Source organism: Erpetoichthys calabaricus, chromosome 4, assembly GCF_900747795.2.
Source record: "Erpetoichthys calabaricus chromosome 4, fErpCal1.3, whole genome shotgun sequence".
Lineage (NCBI taxonomy): Eukaryota > Metazoa > Chordata > Cladistia > Polypteriformes > Polypteridae > Erpetoichthys > Erpetoichthys calabaricus.
Genome location: NC_041397.2, coordinates 281,867,128 through 281,894,364, shown reverse-complemented (window position 1 = coordinate 281,894,364; position 27,237 = coordinate 281,867,128). Strand labels below are relative to the sequence as shown.

Below are 27,237 nucleotides of genomic sequence, written 5' to 3'. Positions count from 1 at the left end.
GTTAAAAAATTATCAGCTTTGTATTGCTTTATGTTACGTTTTAAATAAATTTGTACATTTATTGTATGTCTATGCAGTACATAATTGCCAATTTGTAAAGTTTTACCTTTGAAATTGTTACTGTGCTATATGAAAATAAACCTAACTGAAAACTAAACTGATCTTAAAAATGTACTGAAAGTAGAAAATTGATTAATAAAAAATTAATAATAATATTAATAATAATAAGTTAAATTTATTGAGCACCTTTCACAAACCCAAGGTCGCTTTACATTCAGAATAAAAAAAAATTACACAGATGACAAAAGTTCATAGAAGAGGAAAGTTTTCAGTTGAGATTTAAAAGTGCAGAAAGAGGTGCAATCTTGGAGAGACTGAGGAAGAGAGTTTCAGAGTTGAGGGGCTATAGCACTGAAGAACCTGCCTCCTAGGGTGGAGAGTCTGGTGCGTGGGACAGTAAGGAGATTACTGCTCGAGGACCTGAGAGAGCGACAAAGAGTGTAAGGAGCTAGTAGCTGAGTGAGGTAGAGGCGGGGCAAGGTTATGTAGCTGAGCATTCACCTCTGGGTTCTTCCATGACAAATCAACCAATAGCTCATGCACTTCAAACTCAAAACATTCTGGAAAAATTACCAGGTGTACACACCCTGTAATTTTTTTTTGATGTAAGATCAGTACTTTCCAAGATACCGCCAGTTTACCAAGAGGGGGGGGGGGGGAAGTGTCGATTTTGTCCAGCTTAATTTTTTCATCAAATTTCAAAAGCCCATAACTCAAGAACTAAACCACCGAGCAGGCTTAGTCTTTCCACACTGCTACATTAATTGGTGTAGTATGTGATAAAATTAAAACATTGGGTCCCGATAGACCCTGCATGGTCAAAGCAGACCCTTGAAATTGACCAAAATTTAATTTGAGTTTTTGGCTTATCTATGTTTAGGCCTCCGAAGTACGTATTTGTAACCAACACGGACTTTTGATTTTTTTTTCTCTGTATTCAGATAACTATATAGGCTTTCTGAAAAAGCAATAACAGAAAAGTAACTGTATCAGGGTTTGAATAGCAGACCTCTCAAATCCAAACAATCATTTTGGATTTAATTTTCAGAGAACCCTAATGGCATATGGGAATGTGCCGATAATTTTAAAAATATTTTTAATTTATTCTGCATTGTCTCTTCTTTCATAAAACACAAACCTTACTTTTCTTATACAAATATTTCTGCTTAGTTTCAATCCTAAACATAGGCTGAATGTGTCATGTGTTCAATGATAGTAATCATTGAGTTTTCAAACAGTAAGTTATCAAAAATGTCAAACTTTTTTCATATCAAATGACAAAGCACTATCTCATGTTGATGAACAGAGAATGCATTTCTCTATGGCCAAAACAGTACCTGGCACTCGAGAATACCACTGTTACATCCCGAAGAAGACAGCAAAATCAAAGTCAGCTGGGTGTCTGGTGAATGCAGTCAATTGACTGTCTGAATATTCATCACTGAAGCAGCAGCTAAGTTTTCACAATCACACTCCTGATGGATCAGATGCGTCCCTCACATTAGACCAGTGTACTATTGAAGGCTAAGGTGGGTGCATGTATGATAAAAATTGTTGGATTGGTGTGATTCGTGACAAAAGTGAAACAGAATCAGACATCCTGATATGTTTCATGCATCAAAACTTTTCCTGCACAGTCTTTCCACTGGCCACCTAGAGACGATATTTGCTGGGAGGCCATTACAGTGTGTCATTGCACTGCTTAGGGCACCCTCAACAGTCAGTGGGAGGCAGTACCATCTTGATCTCAAAGACAAAGATGCCCTACACTCTGCACTTTGATTGAAACAGAAATGAAATGGGTCATGTTCCTGCTGCTGCAATACTAAGATGTTAACGTTTCATTATAACTAGTGTTGTATGTAATGATAAGCAGCTGTTGTTCATGTGTTGTGCTTAATGTGCCTTTGGTGATTTATTTTTTCCCATTAATCTTATATCTAAGTTAGTAATGAAGAACTTGATGATTGTCATTACTGACAAATTGTGAATTTAATCCATGTTTAGAATGGAAAATAAAAAAAGATTCACATAAGAAAAGTAAGACTTGTTTTTTTGAGAAAGAAGAGACCATGTAGGATACAGGAAACATAATTTTTAAAATGTCTGAACATTCCCACAGTGTATTAAGCTGGTCTGAAAATTAGACCCAAAATGATTTTTTCACAATTGAAAGGTCTGCCAGTCAAACCCTGATGCAGTTTCTTGTTTGTTTATAACCTTTGGAAAAGCCCTGTGTAGGTATCTAAACATGAACATGTTTTTAGCAGGCTGTATCATTTAGAAGTATGCTTTCTGAAAGCCTAAACATGGCAAAGCCAAAAACACAAAATATTTTTTTTTTTTCAATTTTGAAGATGTGGTCATACCAAGTGGTCGTCTGGACCAAACATTTTAATTTTATTAGTAGTATACCTATAAAGGTACCAGTATGCAAAATTTGAGCCTGCTAGGTGGTTTAGTTCTTGAAATATGGTCTTATGAATTTGATGAAAAAATAAACCCCCTCTACCCTCACAAAACTGCATATATCTTGGAAAGTATTTTTTTATTCTTTTTTTAATTTTTTGAGACAGAAGTACGTGGATTTCTGGAATATCAGTTGATTTGACGTGGAATGACCTTTATGTAAAAATTAGTTTTGCCAAACTGTCCTTAAGCAGCATTTTCATTTCATTACAGGAAAAACTATTCAATCAGCCCAGCAAAATAATACCCTGTACATTCAATCAATATTGTATCAATATACATCAGTCAAGACTAAGATGGCACAATTAATATAACAGATAGTACCTTAAGCTGATAGGGAAGTATTATTCATTCAAATGTCAGCAGTCCATTTACATTTATATATAATTATTTGGCTGACGTCTTTACCCAAAGTGACACTTACATCTTTCTGGTATACAACTGGTTCTTTTGTTTTTCCAATTGTGGCACAGGCAAGTGAAATGACTTGCTCATAGTCACAAAGCGTCAGTAGCAGTAACTCATCTCATGTCATTTTCTAACTTGCATAATCCAGATCAGGATAGCAGGGGGTGTTGAACTGAAGTCTGTCTCAGCCAGCACAGGGTGCAAGGCAGGAACAAATCCTGGACAGGGCGCCAGTCCATCCCAGGGCAAACACACACACACACAACCACAAACACCTAAAGTAATTACTAAGCCCAATTTGGAGTTGCCAGTTCACTTAACCTGCATGTCTCTGGACAGTGGGAAGAATCTGTAGCATTGGAAGGAAACCCACGCAGATATTGGGAGAGCATGCAAACACCATGCAGGGAGGGCCTGGGACACAAACCTTGATAGTAATTCATCTATATAACATATTTTTGGAGTGCGTACATTCTGTTGTCTCATAACACTTGAGATACTATTCAACTGTTAGTTAGGGTGCTTTTCAAATGGAATTTGCAAGCTTTTTCTGCAAACACCTGAGTTTCCTCTAACAATTCATACACATACTCTTAGTGCTGGCTGGAAATTGAAATTTGAGTCCCTATGAGTCTGCTAGTAGAGACTGGCATCCACTCAGCAGCTGCAAAGGAAAGGCTCTGGTATTTTGTAATCTTGTACTGGAAAAAGTGGTATTAGAAAAGACATGAATTATTTGAACAAAAATGTACAGTAAATTCTAATTATTTTATTATCCTAAATGTTTCATTGTATTTTTACTACCTACATTCAAAACTTGACACAGGTTTTCTGTGTGTAGGTTTTCCTCACATATCTCAAAATGGTGTAGGTTAATTAAATGATATATAGGTGCTGGTCATAAAATTAGAATATCATGACAAAGTTGATTTATTTCAGTAATTCCATTCAAAAAGTGAAACTTGTATATTAGATTCATTCATTACACACAGACTGATGTATTTCAAATGTTTATTTCTTTTAATGTTGATGATTATAACTGACAACTAATGAAAGTCCCAATTCAGTATCTCGGAAAATTAGAATATCAATTAAGACCAATGCAAAAAAAAGGATTTTTAGAAATGTTGGCCAACTGAAAGGTATGAACATGAAATGTATGAGCATGTACAGCACTCAATATTTAGTTGGGGCTCTTTTGGCCTGGATTACTGCAGCAATGCGGCATGGCATGGAGTCGATCAATCTGTGGCACTGCTCAGGTGTTATGAGAGCCCATGTTGCTCTGATTGTGGCCTTCAGCTCTTCTGAATTGTTGGGTCTGACGTATTGCATCTTCCTCTTCACAATACCCCATAGATTTTCTATGGGGTTAAGGTCAGGCGAGTTTGCCTGCCAATCAAGAACAGGAATACCATAGTCCTTAAACCAGGTACTGGTAGCTTTGGCACTGTGTGCAGGAGCCAGGTCCTGTTGGAAAATGAAATCTGCATCTCCATAAAGTTCGTCAGCAGCAGGAAGCATGAAGTGCTCTAAAACTTCTTGGTAGATGGCTGCGTTGACCTTGGACGTCAGAAAACACAATGGACCAACACCAGCAGATGACATGGCACCCCAAACCATCACTGACTGTGGAAATTTTATACTGGACCTCACACAACGTGGATTCTGTGCCTCTCCTCTCTTCCTCCAGACTCTGGGACCTTGATTTCCAAAGGAAATGCAAAATTTACTTTCATCAGAAAGCAGCAGTCCAGTCCTTTTTGTCTTTAGCCCAGGCGAGATGCTTCTGACGCTGTCTCTTGTTCAAGAGTGGCTTGACACAAGAAATGCGACAGCTGAAACCCATGTCTTGCATACGTCTGTGTGTGGTGGTTCTTGAAGCACTGACTCCAGCTGCAGTCCACTCTTTGTGAATCTCCCCCACATTTTTGAATGGGTTTTGTTTCACAATCCTCTCCAGGGTGCGGTTATCCCTATTGCTTATACACTTTTTTCTACCACATCTTGTCCTTCCCTTTGCCTCTCTATTAATGTGCTTGGACACAGAGCTCTGTGAACAGCCAGCCTCTTTAGCAATGACCTTTTGTGTCTTGCCCTCCTTGTGCAAGGTGTCAATGGTCGTCTTTTGGACAACTGTCAAGTCAACAGTCTTCCCCATGATTGTGTAGCCTACAGAACTAGACTGAGAGACCATTTAAAGGCTTCTGCAGGTGTTTTGAGTTAATTAGCTGATTAGAGTGTGGCACCAGGTGTCTTCAATATTGAACCTTTTCACAATATTCTAATTTTCCGAGATACTGAATTTGGGACTTTCATTAGTTGTCAGTTATAATCATCAACATTAAAAGAAATAAACATCTGAAATACATCAGTCTGTGTGTAATGAATGAATCTAATATACAAGTTTCACTTTTTGAATGGAATTACTGAAATAAATCAACTTTGTCATGACATTCTAATTTTATGACCAGCACCTGTAGATACACACTGGCCCCAAGTGTATGGCTGATGTTGGTTGTTCCCTTAAGACAGAAATATAGTAAATTGGCTTGATAATGTGTGGATGAATAATTCCTGTAGATATCTGCTGTCTTCATATGGGCTGAGTGAATACAATGCCATTGTGATTTAGTTTGCCGTAAACAATTTTTCAAAAATCATTCATTTATTTAATTGGCAGCAATATTTGTGAGTATATAACTTTCATCCTGTAATGTGTTGCATGATAGTACTTTTAACCTGAAGATATCCATGTGTGTATGCATAACATTAAAATTCCACACATTAACAGTTTGACTCAGATTTATATCTCCGCTTTCTCATTAAGGTGATAATTCATAAAACAAAAAGACACACAATGCAGTGAACATAAAGAATCGGAAAGCTTTCACAAAATGATTATGATAGGATACTTAGGACGTGTCTGATCTAAAATCAAAGTAAAACTGAGTGATGCCGTAAATGCCTCACCTAAATTCAACTCTGATCATCACTGGTGATTACAACAGGGTTTTTTATTGTCCTGAAAAACAAGTCCTAATTCAAATTTAAAAATAAACCTACATAGAGTATTCTCAAGAAAGATGGTTTCTTTCATAGTACAAAGACATGCCTATAATATGAAGCACCTGCAGTTCAATGCCAGTAACACAAAGGAGATAATCACAGACTTCAAGAGGGTCAAACCCACTCTGCCCTCAGTTCACATTGATGGTAAACATGTGGAGGTGGTGTGGACATATATGTACCTAAATGACAGGCTTGAGTGAAACACCATCACAGAAGCTGCACACAAGAATGGTCAGAGTATTGCCCAAATAGGTTGAGGTTGTTTGGTGTATACAGGCCATTCTTACATGTTTTCTATCAGTCTGTCTGCAATTGAATTTCTCCATGGGTTTAATAAAGTTTAGCTAACCTAATATTTCTGTGTAGAAGTGTGCTAGGAAAATAGCATTAGATTAGGTTATGCTGGGAGATTCGGTCAGATCAGGCTGGCATCACTGGATAGACTTGAGTCAACTGTGATGTTCAAAGGAATGCTATGTGAGGAAAGGCTGTTTATATCCTAGGCCATCAGGCTCTAAAATGAGTCACCCCTTAGCTGAGGTGGTCTTGTTTTCTGTGTACTGATCTAGCAGATACCATGACAGACCATGACACCATGTGCAATAATATACTATGGCAATGAGAGGCACTATGTACTGTGAAACTGTAACTGATAAGTACGTGCAATTCTAATCACTTTACACTTAGTAAATACCGGCACTATGTTCATATATGAGATCGTTCCTCCCCCACACTATGCCACTCTTCAATTCGGGGGTATACGTTAATATTATGCGAAGTTATTGTCTGTCTGTATACCTGCATTGTTATCACTCTTTAATTTAATATTTTCTTTATCAGTATGCTGCTGCTGGTGTGTGTGAATTTCCCCTTGGGATTAATAAAGTATCTATCTATCTATCTATCTATCTATCTATCTATTTATTTAATGATAATTGTTGTTATATGTGCATTTATACTTTATTAGCACACTTAAGATTATTGCAGTTCTTGTTATATGTGCTGCATATTTCTGCCTTTTGTGTCTGCTGCTGTAACTTTGCAATTTCCATCTGGATTAATAAAGTTTCTATCTATCTCTCAGGTTGACTAGCATCTTAAACTTGCCAGGTGTGCCGGTTGTATGCAGCGCTATGTTATGAATTGGTTTCCCATTTCCGATTGGTCACAGCCCTGTAACCGATGCAAACTGGAAGTCAACCATTCCTCTCTGGAGAGGGACTGCCTTGTTTATATTCATATGATGTCTACACGTGGAATAAGAAGCATGTTACAGCTGCTATATGAAGGAAACATTACGCAATGACACAACTGCATCCGCAACCTATTAGAACAAAAGTCTGCCGTGGACGTATTATAATTTATTTATATTTAAAGTATACACACCTAACAAAAGTCCATCCATATCAAAGATGACGTGAGTTACTGGTTTAAAACGTGCTACCTCCTTAGACATTTTCGAAACAGCAGCGACAACACCATAAGACAAATTGTGGGACAGTTAAAATGTAGCCCCGAGTTGATGAAGCGTTAACGTAAACATTTGTTGCGATTTTAATATAACGTATTTAAATCACCTGGATTATAAATATAGTATTTGTAATAACCGACAACTGAAACTGATTTCATTTATTTAAAAAGTGGCTTAAAATACATTACTTTTACTTTATTCCGAAAATCGTTATAGTAGGCCTGCACGTCAGGCCTTTACACCAAGCGGTTATGGGAAATGAAGTGTTTTCGACAACCTTCGTAAACGGAAGAAAGGTTATATGCGTTGCATGTACTGAATTGTATAGGTATACTTTTTAAGATATATTGCATTCTTTTTCATTATTTAACTTTTAAATTAAATGTTGAATTAATCTAAAATTTTAATATTACCACAATTTGAGTGCAGATAATATTGGATTAAATAAAACAATATTTTGTTTACTCGTTTGACTGGGGGGTGGGGGTGTTAGGGGAATTGGGGGATCGTGTAGTTTTAAATAATGTGACTTAACTCCATTAAATATATTCAATTAAATATAAGCATTTCGTAATACTTACTAATTACAGAAATCACCAACTGCTCATGAAATTCTTAATTATCCATCCATCCATCCATTTTCCAACCCGCTGAATCCGAACACAGGGTCACGGGGGTCTGCTGGAGCCAATCCCAGCCAACACAGGGCAGGAAATAATCCTGGGCAGGGTGCCAACCCACCGCAGGACACACACAAACACACCAACCACACACTAGGGCCAATTTAGAATCATCAATCCACCTAACCTGCATGTCTTTGGAATGTGGGAGGACACCGGAGCGCCCGGAGGAAACCCACGCAGACACGGGGAGAACATGCAAACTCCACGCAGGGAGGACCCGGGAATCGAACCCAGGTCCCCAGATCTCCCAACTGCGAGGCAGCAGCGCTACCCACTGCGCCACTGTGCCGCCCAATTCTTAATTATGACAGCAATTTTCTAAATAAAGGCATCTGAATAGGAATGCAAAGATAAATATATAGATGGCATAAATGCCGGTATTTACTGTAAGTTACCAGGTACCCTTAGAGGTCTGCGATGGATGGGCATTCCATCCAGGGTTTGCTCCTGCCTCGCGCCAGATGCTGCCATGATAGATTCCATCTCCTGCGACTCTGAATTGGATTAAACAGTGAATACCTTCTTCTTGTTGTTCATTCATATAAACACAAAGGCCTCCTGGATAAATGTTGCTTTTATATTGTAGGTCATCCAGACTGCTATACAGCATCCATTTCACTGGTGTCATCTCTATCCGGATGTGCTGTCTTACAGCCTTGTGCAGCAGGCAGTCTTGTCAGGTTGCCCATTAAGCATTGTTAATGGTCTAACTGACCAATCCAGAACTTAATGTAGAGATGGTAGTTTAGGCAGTCTTAAGATAGCTGTCTGCTCAGATCTTGTAAGTATACGTTATGGGTTGTTTCCATTATAGTGTGCTAATGCAACTCTTGGTGTGTTGATTAGCCTTGATGGCAGTCCATGCTTTGTTGTAAATGGTAGACCTGTCTTCGTCTTCTTTTATAGCTCCTTCATTTCCTTCAGTATTTCAGAAACCTCATTGCCTAGTACGCTGCAGTGGGAACCAATTCATAGCAGAATGACTGTGTGGACTCTGCATAGGGAAATAAGAGTGGTAGACAGGGCATTCAGCTGTTTGCCCCTAACCCACCAAGGAACCTTCAGGAAAGACAGGGTGTCTGTAAAAAATACTTTGGTACTTTTGTTCATCTCTTCCTTATCAACTGAGCCATTGGTATAGACATGAGTCAATTTCTCTAGAGGGTAGTTTTTCTGGATGTATATGAAATGTTTCATCTCTCCTTTTTGAAATTATTGAATCAGCCACATCACTACATACTTGAGAGTGAAAACAAGCATTGCAGGATTTCATTTATTGATGTGGTGTTTTTTCTATTAACCTTTTATTGTTATTGTTTGGCTAGTGATCTCCAATTCCTGTGTGCTGTTCAATGTACTAAAACACTGTGGTTCTGATTCTTCAGCCCTATGTAGAAAGCTGAAAGTTAGTATTAATGCTTTAGACTTCAGTTTTTACTACAGCTTACAGTTACACATTTAAGATGCAATATTGTGCATGCATATTGCTTATTTTCATTGTCATCCTGTCCCCCTTCCCATGGGCTCACCACCTATGGGAGGGGCCAAGAAGGTCGGGTGCAGTGTGAGTTGGGTGGTGGCCGAAGGCGGGGACCTTGGCGGTCCGATCCTCGGCTACAGAAACTGGCTCTTGGGACGTGGAATGTCACCTCTCTGAAGGGGAAGGAGCCTGAGCTAGTGCGCGAAGTTGAGAGGTTCCGGCTAGATATAGTCGGACTCACCTCGACGCACAGCTTGGACTCTGGAACCAATCTCCTTGAGAGGGGCTGGACTCTCTACCACTCTGGAGTTGCCCCCGGTGAGAGGCGCCGAGCAGGTGTGGGTATACTTATTGCCCCCCAACTTGGAGCCTGTACATTGGGGTTTACCCCGGTGGACGAGAGGGTAGCCTCCCTTCGCCTTCGGGTGGGGGGACGGGTCCTAACTGTTGTTTGTGCGTATGCACCGAACAGCAGTTCGGAGTACCCACCCTTTTTGGAGTCCCTGGAGGGGGTGCTAGAGGGCATACCTTCTGGGGACTCCCTCGTTCTGCTGGGAGACTTCAATGCTCACGTGGGCAATGACAGTGAGACCTGGAAGGGCGTGATTGGGAGGAATGGCCCCCCTGATCTGAACCCGAGCGGTGTTTTGTTATTGGACTTCTGTGCTCGTCACGGATTGTCCATAACGAACACCATGTTCAAGCATAGGGGTGTTCATATGTGCACTTGGCACCAGGACACCCTAGGCCTCAGTTCGATGATCGACTTTGTGGTCGTGTCGTCGGACTTGCGGCCACATGTCTTGGACACTCGGGTGAAGAGAGGGGTGGAGCTGTCAACTGATCACCACCTGGTGGTGAGTTGGCTTCGATGGTGGGGGAGGATGCCGGTCAGGCGTGGTAGGCCCAAACGTGTTGTGAGGGTCTGCTGGGAACGTCTGGCAGAGCCCCCTGTCAGAAGTAGCTTCAACTCCCACCTCCGGCAGAACTTCGACCACGTCCCGAGGGAGGTGGGGGACATTGAGTCCGAATGGGCCATGTTCCGTGCCTCTATTGTTGAGGCAGCTGACCGGAGCTGTGGCCGTAAGGTGGTCGGTGCCTGTCGTGGCGGCAATCCCCGAACCCGCTGGTGGACACCGGCGGTGAAGGATGCCGTCAAGCTGAAGAAGGAGTCCTACAGGACCCTTTTGTCCTGTGGGACCCCGGAGGCAGCTGATAGGTACCGGCAGGCCAAGCGGAATGCGGCTTTGGTGGTTGCTGAGGCAAAAACTCGGGCGTGGGAGGAGTTTGGGGAGGCCATGGAGAATGACTTTCGGACGGCTTCGAGGAGATTCTGGTCCACCATCCGGCGTCTCAGGAAGGGGAAGCAGTGCAGTGTCAACACTGTATATGGTGGGGATGGTGCGGTGCTGACCTCGACTCGGGATGTTGTGGGTCGGTGGGGGGAATACTTCGAAGACCTCCTCAATCCCATTAACATGCCTTCCAATGAGGAAGCAGAGCCTGGGGACTCAGAGGTGGGCTCCCCCATCTCTGGGACTGAGGTCACCGAGGTGGTCAAAAAACTCCTTGGTGGTAGGGCCCCGGGGGTGGATGAGATACGCCCGGAGTTCCTCAAGGCTCTGGATGTTGTAGGACTGTCTTGGCTGACACGCCTCTGCAACATCGCATGGACATCAGGGACAGTGCCTCTGGATTGGCAGACCGGGGTGGTGGTCCCCCTCTTTAAGAAGGGGGATCGGAGGGTGTGTTCCAACTACAGAGGGATCACACTCCTCAGCCTCCCTGGAAAAGTCTATTCAGGGGTCCTGGAGAGGAGGGTCCGTCGGATAGTCGAGCCTCGGATTCAGGAGGAACAGTGTGGTTTTCGTCCTGGTCGCGGAACAGTGGACCAGCTCTATACTCTTAGCAGGGTCCTGGAGGGTGCATGGGAGTTTGCCCAACCAGTCTACATGTGCTTTGTGGACTTAGAAAAGGCATTCGACCGTGTCCCTCGGGGAATCCTGTGGGGGGTACTCCGAGAGTATGGGGTACCGGCCCCCCTGATAAGGGCTGTTCAGTCCCTGTACGATCAGTGCCAGAGCTTGGTCCGCATTGCCGGCAGTAAGTCGAACCCGTTTCCAGTGAGAGTTGGACTCCGCCAGGGCTGCCCTTTGTCACCGATTCTGTTCATATCTTTTATGGACAGAATTTCTAGGCGCAGCCAGGGTGTTGAGGGGGTCCAGTTTGGTGGGCTCAGGATTGGGTCACTGCTTTTTGCAGATGATGTTGTCCTGTTTGCTTCATCAGGCCGTGATCTTCAGCTCTCTCTGGATCGGTTCGCAGCCGAGTGTGAAGCGGCTGGGATGAGAATCAGCACCTCCAAATCCGAGACCATGGTCCTCAGCCGGAAAAGGGTGGAGTGCCCTTTCAGGGTTGGTAGCGAGATCCTGCCCCAAGTGGAGGAGTTCAAGTATCTCGGGGTCTTGTTCACGAGTGAGGGAAGAATGGAGCGTGAGATCGACAGGCGGATCGGTGCGGCATCCGCAGTAATGCGGGCATTGCATCGGTCTGTCGTGGTGAAAAAGGAGCTGAGCCGCAAGGCGAAGCTCTCAATTTACCAGTCGATCTATGTTCCTACCCTCACCTATGGTCATGAGCTATGGGTAGTGACCGAAAGAACGAGATCGCGAATACAAGCGGCTGAAATGAGTTTCCTCCGCAGGGTGTCTGGGCTTTCCCTTAAAGATAGGGTGAGAAGCTCAGTCATCCGGGAGGGGCTCAGAGTAGAGCCGCTGCTCCTCCGCATCGAGAGGAGTCAGATGAGGTGGCTCGGGCATCTGATCAGGATGCCTCCTGGACGCCTCCCTGGTGAGGTGTTCCGGGCACGTCCAACCGGGAGGAGGCCCCGGGGAAGACCCAGGACACGCTGGAGGGACTATGTCTCTCGACTGGCCTGGGAACGCCTTGGGATTCTCCCGGAAGAGCTAGAAGAAGTGGCCGGGGAGAGGAAAGTCTGGGCATCTCTGCTCAAGCTGCTGCCCCCGCGACCCGACCTCGGATAAGCGGGAGACAATGGATGGATGGATGGATGGATGGATGTTATATGTTTTTTGTAACATTTCCACCGTGTGATTTGCTGCATCCTAGTGTTTGATCAATTAAAAAAAATTCAAATTTAATGTTAGTGATTCCTAGTTTATGTTTTTGTCTAATTCCTGTTTAATTTTCTCTCCTTGATTAAAAGTAATGTAATGTCTCAGGCGCCGCCAAGAGTGGCAGCCTTTTCAGCAGCTCCGTGTATGACTTTATTTTTCTACCTTTTATTATTCTCTTTTTTTTATTATTTTTTATTGATCACTCCTATCACTTTCTTTTATGTGGATTCGTTCTCTGGACACTTTTACAACGTGAACATGTATTTTTAAACGCCAAGACTCGTCTATTCAAGTAGTCAACTTCAAGAGCTGAGAACAAATGCCAGTGTCGGTGTGGTTCCCTATTTACCTGACGAGGTAAGAAGGTCATATCGTGGCAGCAGAGCCGGCAGTAAGCTAAAATGAAGCGGCTTGCGAGAAAGTGGCGTTTTAAGCCTTCGGTGCCTTCTGTGATCCTGGGAAATGTGAACTCAATATCAAATAAGATCAACGAACTGGCTGCGCTGGTGAAAAATGTCAGAACCTACAGAGAATGCAGTTTGTTTTGCTTTTGTGAAACGTGGCTAACTACCACCATCCCAGATGCTAACGTGGAGCTACCCGGGTTTAGTACAGTTAGAGCGGACAGAGATGCAAATACCTGCGGGAAGCACAAAGGAGGTGGACTCGCTCTCTATGTCAATACAAGGTGGTGCAACTCTGGACATGTTAACGTCAAAATCTCCACTTGCTGCAGGGACATCGAACTGTTGGCCATAAGTTTGCGTCCCTATTACTTGCCCAGAGAGTTTGGACACGTCATTGTTGTTATTGTTTTCATCCCTCCTCGGGCGGACATGGAGATAGCGAGTGACATCATCCATTCTGCTGTTGCTAAGTTACAAACGCAGCACCCTGCGGCACTTGTGCTAATCGCTGGAGATTTTAACCATGTGACGCTGGACAAAACATTACCTGCCTTCTCACAGTATGTGGACTGTAACACCCGGGGAAATAAGACTATTGACTTACTGTATGCAAATGTTAAAGAAGCATACAGCGCCACCCCGCTGCCTGCGCTTGGGAAAGCAGATCATAACCTGGTTCTGCTTCAGAGGCAGCTACCTACAACCACACGCTCATTCAGGAAGTGGTCCCCTGAGGCAGAACAGGCTCTGAGAGACTGCTTTGGAACTACGGACTGGGATATCCTGCAGGGGTCACAGAGTGAGAACATTGAGGAGGTTGTTGACTGCACTACTGACTACATCAACTTCTGTATTGACATTGTAGTTCCAGTAAGAATAGTACGCTGCTATGCTAACAACAAGCCATGGATTACAAGTGACATCAAGGGCCTTTTGAACCAGAAGAAAAGGGCTTTTAAAGGCGGTGATCAGCATGAGCTCAAGCGCGTGCAGAAGGAACTCAGAGTCCAGCTCAGGGCAGCGAAGCAGCAGTACAGCATGAAGGAAGTGTGGGATGGAATGAAGATCATCACTGGTTGCAGCTCGAAGCAGGGTGCCACAATCGAGAGAGACGTGAAGAGAGCAAACCAAATGAACAACTTCTTTAACAGGTTTGACCACCCTAACCCACTCTCACCTCAGAGTACTGCACCCTCCACCCATCCTTCTGCTGATACCAGCATAGGAGTGACATCCCCACCCACAATTACAGCAGCGCAGGTGAGCAGAGAGCTGAGGAGACTTCGTGCCAGCAAAGCAGTGGGTCCAGATGAAGTATTGCCACGAATGCTGAAGGTCTGTGCGTTGGAGCTGGGGAGTCCTCTAAGAATTATGTTTCTAGACTTCTCTAGTGCCTTCAACACCATCCAACCTCTGCTCCTTAGGGACAAGCTGACAGAGATGGGAGTAGATTCATACCTAGTGGCATGGATCGTGGACTATCTTACAAACAGACCTCAGTATGTGCGTCTCATACACATACAGGAGCTGGACAGTTTGACATCCGTGGCAGAGCGACAGGTGCTCAGCAGGCTCCTATCAATTATGGAGAATCCACTGCATCCACTAAACAGTGTCATCTCCAGACAGAGGAGCAGCTTCAGTGACAGACTGCTGTCACTGTCCTGCTCCACTGACAGACTAAGGAGATCGTTCCTCCCCCAAACTATGCGACTCTAAAATTCCAACCTGGGGGGTAAACGTTAACATTATTCAAAGTTATTGTCTGTTTTTACCTGCATTTTTATTACTCTTTAATATTGTTTTTTGTATCAGTATGCTGCTGCTGGAGTATGTGAATTTCCATTAATAAAGTATCTATCTATCTATCTATCTATCTATCTATCTATCTATCTATCTATCTATCTATCTATCTATCTATCTATCTATCTATCTATCTATCTATCTATCTATCTATCTATCTATCTATCTATCTATCTATCTATCTATCTATCTATCTATCTATCTATCTAAAACACCTCACTTGTGTTTTCACCATGTAATTCTTTAGCCAATTTTCAGTGCCTTTTCATCTTCTGGTTATCCTTAAAAAGACTCCTAAAATCTTCCAACAGCACCAATAACCACCAAGGTGTTCATATCACACGTATCACCATCTTTTATAATAGTTATGATTATGTCAAATGCCACATGACATCATGCAGCGTACACAAAGGTCAAACAATGGACGTCATAACTGACAAATATACAGTAGTGTTGTCCAAGAGATTAGCACAAAAATGACACCACCATTGAAGAAGAAAACCACAATCAAAAAGGTGATGGGGCCACATTACTGACAATGTTAAGTGTAAAGTAATCTCAAAATAACATTATCCAAATGATAAAAATCCTAAACTGTAAAAGATATGTATATTTAAAAATGCTCAAAGGAAGATTAAAAAGTTTTGTCTAATTTTACTTTAAGTCAGATTCCCATTCTATATTTAGGATTTTTAGGCCGCTCCTCAATCCTTTACATGAAGAAGTGGCAGCACTGTTCATGTGAGGTGTTTTGTGGGAGTCTTGTGAGTGTGCACCTGTTACTTGGCTTTTTTCTATTAGTTAAGACGTTTTTTGTACCTGCTTTTACATTACCTGGTTCAACAGCCCATTACAGCAACACTGAGTGCAATGCAGAAACCACTTAGTCACTGCATCACAGATCATATTAACCTTTATGTCGACACTGTAGTACCCTCAAAGACAGTGCATTGCTTTCCAAGCCCTTGATTTTTAAGGAATTAAAAGTTCTCTTGAATGAGAACAAGGGAGTGTTCAAATCTGGTGACAAAGAGGATCTGAAAAACGCACAGTGAGTGATAAAGAAAAAGCTGAGTGAAGGAAAGGAAGCTAAAATGGAAAACAAACATACTCAGAATAACATAAAAGATGCCTGGAATGGACTGGACATAATTACTAGACTCAAGCAATCCAGGGCTCAGGAGATAGAGGGATGTGGACAAAGTTCACACCCTGAACCAGTTTTTAAAAGATTTCTGTCCCACTGCCACATTCTTCCAATGACCAGTTTCCCCACACCATTCCTACTACATCAGTAACTCCTATTGCATCAACTGGAATGGCTAGTGACAAGTTCAACTCTGAACATCAGTGTGGACTGTCCATAACTGAAGACCAAGTAAGGAGACAACTGAGGAAGCTACACACAGGAAAAGCTGTGGGACCAGATGGAGTCAGTCCTTGAGTTATTAAGGTCTGTACTGACAAACTTTGTGGTGTCTTGTGTCACCTGTTTAATCTGTACCTAATGCTCCAGAAAGTGTCACTGCTGTGGAAAACATTCTGCATTGTTCCTGTTCCAAAAAATACAGGCATCTTTTCACCTTATAACTACAGACCATTGGCACTTACGTCTCATATCACGAAGACTTTTAAGAGACTGGTCTTGGACTGTATGAGTCCTTTTGTGTTAGACCATCTGGACCCACTGTAGTTTGCCCATCAAACAAAAATTGGAGTGGAGCATGCAATTATCTATTTGCTCCACAACGCTTATTCTCACCTAGATAAAGCTGACAGCACTGTGAGAATTATGTTTTTTGATTTCTCCAGGACCTTTAATACCACCCAGCCATCCCTGTTAAGGGGTATACTCAGAAATAAGCAGGTGGATGAGCCTGTGGTCTCCTGGATAATAGACTATCTGCCGGGCAGACTGAAGTTTGTGAGACCGAAAGACTGTGTTTTTAATATGGACATGAGCAACCCTGGAGCACCACAAGGGACAGTCCTGTTTCCTTTTTTCTTCATTTTGTACACCTCAAACTATAAATTTAACACCAGGTTATGTCACTTGCAGAAATTCTCAGATGATTCTGCACTTATAGGGTGTATCAATAAGCAGAAATGAGATAAAAGACAGGAGTCAGGTGAGACGTTTCTTGGCGCTTATTGACTTTTGCAGCACTAAAGATCCTCTACATCCAGAGTGCATGAAGAGGTGGTAGGCTCCTACAAGTACTTGGGGGTCCACATCAATGACAGATTGGACTAGTCTTGTAATATAGAGAAGCTATATAAGAAAGGACAGCACAGGTTCTTTTTTCCTAGGAGACTGTGTTCCTTTGATGTAGGTAGTGACATCTTTCACATCTTCTATAACTCTGTGATGGCCAGTGTGATTTTCTATGCTGTGGTGTGCTGGGCTGGTAACATCACTACAGAAGAGGCCCACTAAATCAACAAGCTAATTAAAAGGGCAGGCTAAGTTATGGGATGCACTCTAGACCCCCTTGAGGTAGGAGCAAAGGAGAAAATTAAAACAAGATGGCGTGCCATTATGATCAATGTTACACATCCTTTCTCTGACACACTAACACTGATGACTTTCAACCAATGAATTAGTCAGCAGAATTGTGTGAAGAAACACTACTGGGACTCCTTTAAACCAACAGCACTATACCTGCATAATGCCTCACTGGGACTGGGACTGTCAAAAGTTTTCTTTCTTTTTAGTCATTCTTGTGTGTGTTCAGACCAGAATATGTGTGTATATATTTTTATGTTATTTATTTATTTATTTAAAGAGCTTCTGTAAAAAGCCAGATTTCCCCCTGGGGACAAATAAAGTTCTGTCTACTTATCTTTCTAATCCTAAAATACTTGTGAGTCTATCACAGAGCATGCAAACACAACCACATAACCAATTTGCAGTCACCTCTTAACCTAACCTAATATGAAAGGTGAGAAAACACCAGAGATCCCAAAGAATACCTACAAATGTGACTGAGCTGGAAATCAAACCCAAGTCCCTAAAGATGTGAGGCAGCAGTCAACCATAAATGTAAGTTCTTTTAAATATGTGTACAAACCTAATCTTATTAGTTTTCTTGCATGGCCTTTTTCAGCTGTGCTTTTATTTATTTATATTTTTAAAATATTTTAAATCCTATACAATATTTGAGCAAATTTATTTTATCTAATCTGGTATATGTCTCATAGTGACTAATAGTGACAATTATGAACATTGTTTTGCAAAATGATAACTGTGAAAAGAAGGTAATTATAATTATGAAGAACACAACAGTAAAGAGATTAATCACAGCTCAAGAAATATGTTAAAAATATTCTTTAGGAACAAGACAGAATACATGTGTGTAAATGAGAGGGAGGTCAGTGGAATGGTGAGGATGAAAGGAGTAGAGCTGGCGAAGGTGGATGAGTTTAAATACTTGGGATCAACAGTACAGAGTAATGGGGATTGTGGAAGAGACATGAAAAAGAGAGTACAGGCAGGGTGGAATGGGTGGAGAAGAGTGTCAGGAGTAATTTGTGACAGATGGGTATCAGCAGGAATGAAAGGAAAGGTCTGCAGGATGGTAGTGAGACCAGCTATGTCATATGGGTTGGAGACGGTGGCACTGACCAGAAAGCAGGAGACAGAGCTGGAGGTAGCAGAGTTAAAGATGCTAAGATTTACATTGGGTGTGACGAGGATGGATAGGATTAGAAATGAGGACATTACAGGGTCAGCTCAAGATGGACGGTTGGGAGACAAATCTATAGAGGCGAAATTGCGTTGGTTTGGACATGTGCAGAGGAGTGATGCTGAGTAGATTGGAAAAAGAATGTTAAAGATAGAGCCGCCAGGGAAGAGGAAAAGAGGAAGGCGTAAGAGTAGGTTTATGGATGTGGCGAGAGAGGACATGCAGGTGATGGGTGTGACAGAACAAGATGCAGAGAACAGAAAGATCTGGAAGAAGATAATTCACTGTAGCAACCCCTAAAGGGAGCAGCCGAGAGAAGAAGAAACCTTCAACCTAGAAATAAACTCATTTTTAATATAGTTACTGTCATGGTCTCCAACTATTATAAATGACAAGTATCCCGATGAAAAATTTAAATGCAGTTTGGACATGATATTCTTAAATTTTGTGTTTGATGTCTGTCAGGTGCCTCCCAGTACCATGTACAAGAGAACATTTTTGCTCATTTTACTGTCAGAAAATATATTGTGTTTGGCTTTGCATCCTTTATACTTATTCTGATTTATTAATTTAACTGACAGGTTTATTCAAAGTGATAAACATTCCTTTCACAGTACATCCACAGTCCTGCTGTGATCAGCCCACTTCTCACATTGGTTGTACCTTTACTAAATAAGCCTGGAGCCTAGTGAACTGTTTTTATTTTGCTAAAGTGTTTAATAAAACTTTAATTATTGTTCAGCACAGAATACCTTGGCAAAGAAAAAAAACTCTGACTGCAGTAGGGTTTCTTGAACAAATAACACAGAAGCAAAGGCACCAAAGAAGAGCAAAACCTAAAAGAAACCTTTTGTTCTCAGCTTTACCTTCTAGGTCTACAAATGGAAGATCACAATACTTATATCACAGTGGGGAGAATTGTAAAGCTGCATCATTGCAACAAATAGATCTCAGTGTGTGTAGCATTCCGAGTATCTTTCCTATCCTTCACCTGCCAATTTCAGAGGACATCAAATGCAAATCAAATCAAATCCAAGCTGCTATTTACATAGCTGCAAGTCACTGTGTAAATAAGTACAAAAGCAGGCTGTTGGTTTAAATTGTGCCAGTGTAGTGCCAGGGACGCGTTGTGTTTGTGCGACAATAAAGCAGGCACTGTAAAAAGAAATGATGCCACTATGGAAGATGATTTTTATATAGGTGATACATACTGTAACATCGGTGCGGCATCCGCAGTAATGCGGGCTCTGCATCGGTCTGTCGTGGTGAAAAAGGAGCTGAGCCGCAAGGCGAAGCTCTCAATTTACCAGTCGATCTATGTTTCTACCTTCACCTATGGTCATGAGCTATGGGTAGTGACCGAAAGAATGAGATCACGAATACAAGCGGCTGACACCGCAGGGTGTCTGGGCTTTCCCTTAAAGATAGGGTGAGAAGCTCAGTCATTCGGGAGGGGCTCAGAGTAGAGCTGCTGCTCCTCCGCATCGAGAGGAGTCAGATGAGGTGGCTCGGGCATCTGATCAGGATGCCTCCTGGACGCCTCCCTGGTGAGGTGTTCCGGGCACGTCTAACCGGGAGGAGGCCCCGGGGAAGACCCAGGACATGCTGGAGGGACTATGTCTCTCGGCTGGCCTGGGAACGCCTTGGGATTCTCCCGGAAGAGCTAGAAGAAGTGGCCGGGAAGAGGGAAGTCTGGGCATCTCTGCTCAAGCTGCTGCCCCCGCGACCCGACCTCGGATAAGTGGAAGAGGATGGATGGATGGATGGATGGATGGATACTGTAACATTTTGGATAAATTCTATTTCAATAGTGAACAATTAAAAAGAAAGTTAAAGACATGACATTTCAGCAGTTTGGGCTTAATCAGGAGTGACACTCTTCTGTATTCATCTGAACTCTATCTCATTATTTTTTTGGCTGTTGATCTTTGGGGTCACTGTGTAAAACCCATTATTATGCCAGGTAGCATTTCAGAATAAAATCTAATTACTTAGTAAAATAATATTTTTTCGATTTTGGTAGAACTGCAACAGCATGAATCTACTACAGTAAAGCGAGGGCCAAAGTGACAAAATGTAATTTCTCTATGTTTTTATTTTTTAGTTTGGAAATAACCTTTACCCAATTTTTTATTTTCAGGGGAAACATCTGGACAGGAAAGGGTAATCATGGCTCTTACAATAATCAGTGAAGCAGTATGGTTAAGGCACTTGTCCTCAAACCACAAGATTGTTGGTTCAATTACCACTTCTACCTCACTGTCTGACCGTGAGCATCTCTTAACCCGCCTGTGCTTCAACTTTAAAATAACTGTAACTATAATAATAATAGTAGTAATTCCTAAAAGATCAAACGCTTGCAGGCTAGACATTGACCTGTTGATCAGGGTAAAAATAGTCATACCAGTTTTGAAAAGGATAGCCGATGGAAAAAAAGAATCTCCTTGATGTATTATCACCATTTTAAATGGCTTTAAGCTTACAGTAGAAGTGCCTGAATATTGTAGGTGATGGCATCCTCCACATTATAGCCACAGGTTCTGATAGCGTGCCAATCAGGAATATTCAAGAATAACACTACTGACATCTCCATATTAGCAGCTGCTGGTCAATGCTAAACATAAAGTGGGTTTAAAGCTGCCTCTGATGCTGATGCCAGGTTAGCCTGGAGTTGGGAACACATAGTTTGTCAAGCTTGACAGGCAAGAGGAAAAGGAGCCAGTGAGAGAAATTTACAAGCATGGACAAGTGAATGGTTTGGTTTTAATTTGGATTACTTGGCACCATAATAGGTTAAATTACTCGTCTTTTTCTCAGTACATAAATGGTCATATAGAAAGTACAAGTATAAGTAGCTTAGCCCAAATGAAATGCAGTCTAGGAAACACCTCACCTTTTGAGAAGTTTTTTTTACATTTTACAGAGAATAAAACTTGCAAAAAATAGGCAAAGATACCTGCAGGGCTACCTCTATCTTTCCATTTTAAGAATTACATTTACAATCCAGGGTTGTTTAAGAAGTAAATAAATTAGAGCCCCCTCCAGGTAAAAACCTGTTTAGTACCATTTTTGTTCAGTGGTATTTTGAAATCAAAATGGAACAGGTATAAATATAGTTTGCTGAAACATCTCAAAACAAATATTGATGATTGTGTTAGACAAGCACACTTAGAGGTCAACCTCTGGGCTCCTGCAAGGTAGGCAACACAATTCCTTAGTGAAACTACTTCTCTCTTTCTGCCCATATAATGGAAGGCAAATGACTATGTGAATACTGATGTCACTTCTACTTCCAGAATGGAAAATCCACACCATCCATCTATGATGATATTTAAGACCCTTTGGAACCATAAGTACAGGTTCAGTGTCAAACCTGCCTTTATGTGAGACAGCTCTTCTCCAGGAGTACCTTTCTGTTATGGAAAACTTGTTACTGGACATAGACAGCCCTTATTTGGTTTGTTTTGGCTTTAATTAATTTATATGCCATTGTTAATTTACCACAGTTGAGCCCCAACTATTCAACCTGTTTCACTTTTTTCAATAGATAGACAGATGAGCCGATGAATAGATGGACTTTCTTTTATAAGGGTGAGGATGGGCAGGTTGGGAGGAAACATTTTATAAACTGATGTCAGAAAGAAAAAAATTGCCTCTCAGTACATCATATTGGAATGAGCCTGTGGCTAAAGAACTTTCAAGAGAACATGCGAGGGAGATGTTGTGCAACTTTAGTCATGGTAATTGCTAATTTTGCCGTAATACATTTTTTCTGACACCAACTTAAATAATGTAAGTTGAGTAATGCAGTTCTGTTCCTTTTTGTTGGATAGGTCAGTGTTGTCCACCTAATCCTGTTTACTGTTCAGATGTAGCGGCACAGTGGCGCAGTGGGTAGTGCTGCTGCCTCGCAGTTAGGAGACCCAGGTTCGCTTCCCGGGTCCTCCCCGCATGGAGTTTGCATGTTGTCCCTGTGTCTGCGTGGGTTTCCTCCAGGTACTCTGGTTTCCTCCCACAGTCCAAAGACATGCAAGTTAGGTGCATTGGCGATTCTAAATTGTGCTTGGTGTGTGTGTGTCCTGAGATGGGCTGGCGCCCTGCTCGGGATTTGTTCCTGCCTTCTGCTCTGTGTTAGCTGGGATTGGCTCCAGCAGAACCCCCTGACCCTGTAGTTCGGATATAGCGTGTTGGATAATTGATGGATGGATGTTCAGATGAACCCCAGCTGTTTAAAAGATCAAACTATTGAATCTCATCCTTCTACTCCCCCTCTTCCTCCTTCATTAAGGTGACTAATCTTAGAGGGTTCTGGGCATGAGAGAATCCGTTACCATCACCTTTGTAGTTCCAAATTAGCCTCCATGCACCACATTCACCACAACCTTTAATTTGAGCTCTTTGCACACTTGTGCCTATTTTCCTGAATAGATGGTACCTTGTTTGGTTGACCTTGCCTGCATTCTGTCTTAAAAGAACTATGGAAACTGAATTTTCAGAGAATTTTTGAAACTTCATCAGTTGTATTGTTGTTTTTACCTTTGTAATTCAGTTAATTATGCCATCCATGTATATTAAGAGTAGTGGTGTTAAATGACCGATAGACGAGGGAAAGCCAAAGGTAACATCATAAAATACATACCGTACTATTCAACTACAATAATATAATGAGCAAGTAGGCATATTGTGGCATTGCAAATTCATCTTGATGACATTTGTAGAAGATGATGCGCAGATCATTTTAAATAAGGTTGCCTGGTGATCTACGTGACTTCCACTACAGGGTGGTCACATTTGTGTAAATTCAGTATTATTCCTTCTTGTCTGTAACAGTCTCTGTGGAAAAACATTAATATTATAGACTTAATCACATTTTTTGGGTATTATTCTTCATATTTGCTGAACTCAACTTGCTACACCACACCATACCAGTACATGGTAGGACAAGACCACTAGTGAGCCGGAGATCAGTACAGTATTAGCTGCATGGGTTCCATTTTTCCTCATTGATAAGAATAATTTGGAACAGAAAAGCCATGCTTTCTTTGTGTCCCCTATCCTCACAGTTTGCTTTCCTGAATTTAATGATAGCGATGTGAAAACTTTCCAGGAAAAAATTATAATGTTTGTGAGTCATAATCTGTTATTTGGGGTTAATTTAGTGAAAGTAGAAAGGGAAATGTTTGTTTAGCGCAAAAAGAACTAGCATATGTGCCACGGGAGAAACTGTAATGGTGGCTTCACTTTTGTTTTCTGTTAAATAGTTTTTAGTTTCAGCCATGTTTTCAGAGTATGTTTTCTTTTGATTCAATGCCCTCCAGACTGCTAGTTTTTTGTTCTTATTTTTTGGAGTTTTTTGTATATTAAACGCTTTATTTATTTTTGGTAAATATGTTTAAGGGGCAGCACGGTGGCGCAGTGGTAACGCTGCTGCCTCGCAGTTAGGAGACCTGGGTTCACTTCCCAGGTCCTCCCTGCGTGGAGTTTGCATGTTCTCCCCATGTCTGCTTGGGTTTCCTCCAGGTGCTCCTTGGAGGTAATCTTGTGCTTTCTTTGTGTCTCCTGTCCTCACAGTCTTCTGACTTTCAAGATTCCTCCGGGTGCTCCGGTTTCCTCCCACAGTCCAAAGACATGCAGGTTAGGTGCATTGGCAATTCTAAATTGGCCCTAGTGTGTGCCTGGTGTGTGGGTGTGTGTGTGTGTGTGTGTCCTGTGGTGGGTTGGAGCCTTGCCCGGGATTGGTTCCTGCCTTGCGCCCTGTGTTGGCTGGGATTGGCTCCAGCAGATCCCCGTGACCCTGTGTTCGGATTCAGTGTGTTGGAAAATGGATGGATGGATGAAATATGTTTAAGCGTTATTGTGAAAAGTACAGTACATGTTTGTGATCTAATGTGTTCATTTGAAAACATATGAAAATAAATCTTTAAAATAATAAAGAATACCAACTGTTAGTTTATAAAATGAGTTTCAGTTAGGTATCCGTTAGAAACAGACAATGTAAGTGCAAAAGGAATTTGGCTGGTGATGTAGAAGGAAAATTTTTTATATTAGCATAGAAATAGCAAAATAACATAAAGAGCCATAAAAAGTAATTAAAGGCTTCTAAAACATTCGATTAAGCATAAATTAGAATGTTAAGAAAATAAGATAGGTCAAGTAAATAGTTAACTAAAAATCAGTCATTTTGCATTATTTTTTAAGCTTACAGCAGAATTGCTAGTGTGGGAAAGAACAGATAAAGAAAAGAAGATTGAGAACACCTGTGTCCAAAGATAGGAAGCTAAAAGAATGATACCACAGAGAAAAGATGGCTCTGAAAGGCACGTACGAGGCCAGCTGAAATATTGAATCAGCAAAGATGGCATAAAGGCATTGCTGCCAAGGTCAGGTGATGTAAATGCAAGGAAAATGACAAAATATGTTCTATATATATTTAGAAAATTAGTAATACTAGCAGTTACCGGAATGTTACAGGAAGGCTAAGTGACATGGCAGGCTTGTTTTACATATTATTTTTATATCACACTGACACTCCAATCATCACCTTCTTTAGCTTCATTTTGGTCCATCTAAAAATCAATGCAATGATGCTAGGACAGAATCAAGTCTCATTTTATTCTATTCATGAAATCGAGTTTGATCATTCACTGTAATTTTGCTTTTTATTGTATAGTGTGTCACAGGAGGCTGGGGGACAGACCCTGCCGGGATGCCTGGAAGGACCAGGAGGTGGCTTTGACGTCCTCCGGGCCACAAGGGGGCAACCACCCTGGATCGGGAGAGGACCACGGAAGAGAAGCAAGGAGGCTGAAGCCCGTTGGGGCCCATGGCCACTGCCAGAGGGCGCCCTGAGCCTCAGAGAGCCCGGGAAACATTCACTTCCGCCACTCCCGGGAAGATGGATGAAGAGCCTTCCAGGGACGCCCTGAGTGCTTCCGGGTACAAGGGCAGCACTTCCACCACACCAGGAAGTGCTGCCGGAAGAGTGTCATCAGGCACCTGGAGCACATCCGGGTCAGAATAAAAGGGGCCACCTCCCTGCAATCAGGGAGCTAGAGTCGGGAGTGAGAGCAGGACGAAGCTCCTGTGGAGAGAGGAAAAGGCGGCCCACGGACAGTGTGAGAAAGGCCCGTATTAGGGGGGATTGGTGCTGGGAGCACTGTGTGTTGTGCGGGACTGTGTTAAATAAACGTGTGCTTTTTATAAACATGTGGTCTCAGTCTGGTGGTGTCCGGGCTTATCTCACAAGTGCCTCTAATTAGTCTATCTATCCATTTTCTGCTGCTTATCTGGGTCCCAGTCACAGGGTAAACCGTCTAAACAAAGATACCCAGACGTCCATTTTCGCCATCACCTTCTCCAAATCCTCTGGGGGATACTGAGACATTCCAACATCTCCAACATGTCCTGGTTCTGCCCCAAAGACTCCTCTTGGTTGGTATATGCCTGGAACACCTCCCCTAGGGGCCATGTAAGAGGCATCCTAATCAGATGCCTGAACAACATCAACTGGCTCCTTTCAATGTGGAAAGACAGCTACTCTACTTTGAGCTCCCCCAAAATGTCTACGCTCCTCGCCTTATTTCCAGGTCTGTGCCCAGACACCCTGTGAAGGAAACTCATTTCTGTTGTTTGCATTCATGATCTGGTTCTTTCAGTCACTACCCACAGCTTGTGACCATAAACGAGGGTAGGAACATTCTGTAGATCGACCAGTAAACCAAGAGCTTTGCCTTTCAGCTCAGCACTATCTTCACAATGATTGACTGATACAATGTCCGTATGACTGAGGATGCTTCTCCAATCCACTTAAAATCTCCTGCTCCCTTTTTCCCTCACACATGAACATGATCCCGAGATACTTAATTATTTCACCCTTTTTCCGTCTTATATCCGTTACCTCTGACTTAGAAGTGCTTATCCTTACCTCAACCACTTTACACTTGGCTGGAAATCATGTCTCTAAGAAGTGGTGCAGTATGAAATAAATTGATTTCTTGATTAAGAGCCTGAAAGTCTAGTTGAGTACAACTCTTTCAAATGTTATGATTTGATGTTGTAAACCAATACATTATTAACCAAAATGTAAGGGCAAATTGCAGCATCCTTATTAGAGGGGTGGAAACAATAAGAGTAACAAATGAATCCTTAAGAAAAAATACTTCACAGAGCACATGACAATAATCCTAAACTTGAACCTGAAAATGTATGTCTGCTAATTTTTGAACAAATTACTTTGGACGTGCCCACAGACACACTGCTTTTGTATTCCAAGGAAATAGCAAATTGAGAGCTACTCACCTATAAAACAGGTCAGTCATGTCAACTTGATCTGATACAGGATTTTATGTTTAGTTCTTTAGCAAACGTTTTGGTAAGCTCTAGTAAACATTACAGGTAAGTCTTCATTCTGTTTAATTGATCTTGTAATTGTTTTTGTGGCATTGTTCAATCTGCTTTACAAAAAGCCTTTTGTTTCCTTAGGGGTTAGTGATGACAGAAATGTTTGTACAGACTGTAAAAGGTTTACAGATTCCTAATCTCATTAGTAAAAGTTTGAAACT

The 27,237-nt window shown here is 42.0% G+C and overlaps 1 protein-coding gene across 1 annotated transcript in view; it reads right to left on the bottom strand.

The window, feature by feature from the left end:
• Nucleotides 1-7,511, bottom strand: part of pudp (pseudouridine 5'-phosphatase) — a 107,720-nt gene extending 100,209 nt beyond the window's left edge. The window contains exon 1 of the mRNA XM_051927281.1: nucleotides 7,396-7,511. Within this exon, the coding sequence (XP_051783241.1) occupies nucleotides 7,396-7,465 (70 nt within the window). The 5' untranslated portion in view covers nucleotides 7,466-7,511. The remainder of the gene's footprint in view (nucleotides 1-7,395) is intronic.
• Between the last annotated feature and the right edge of the window lie 19,726 nt (nucleotides 7,512-27,237).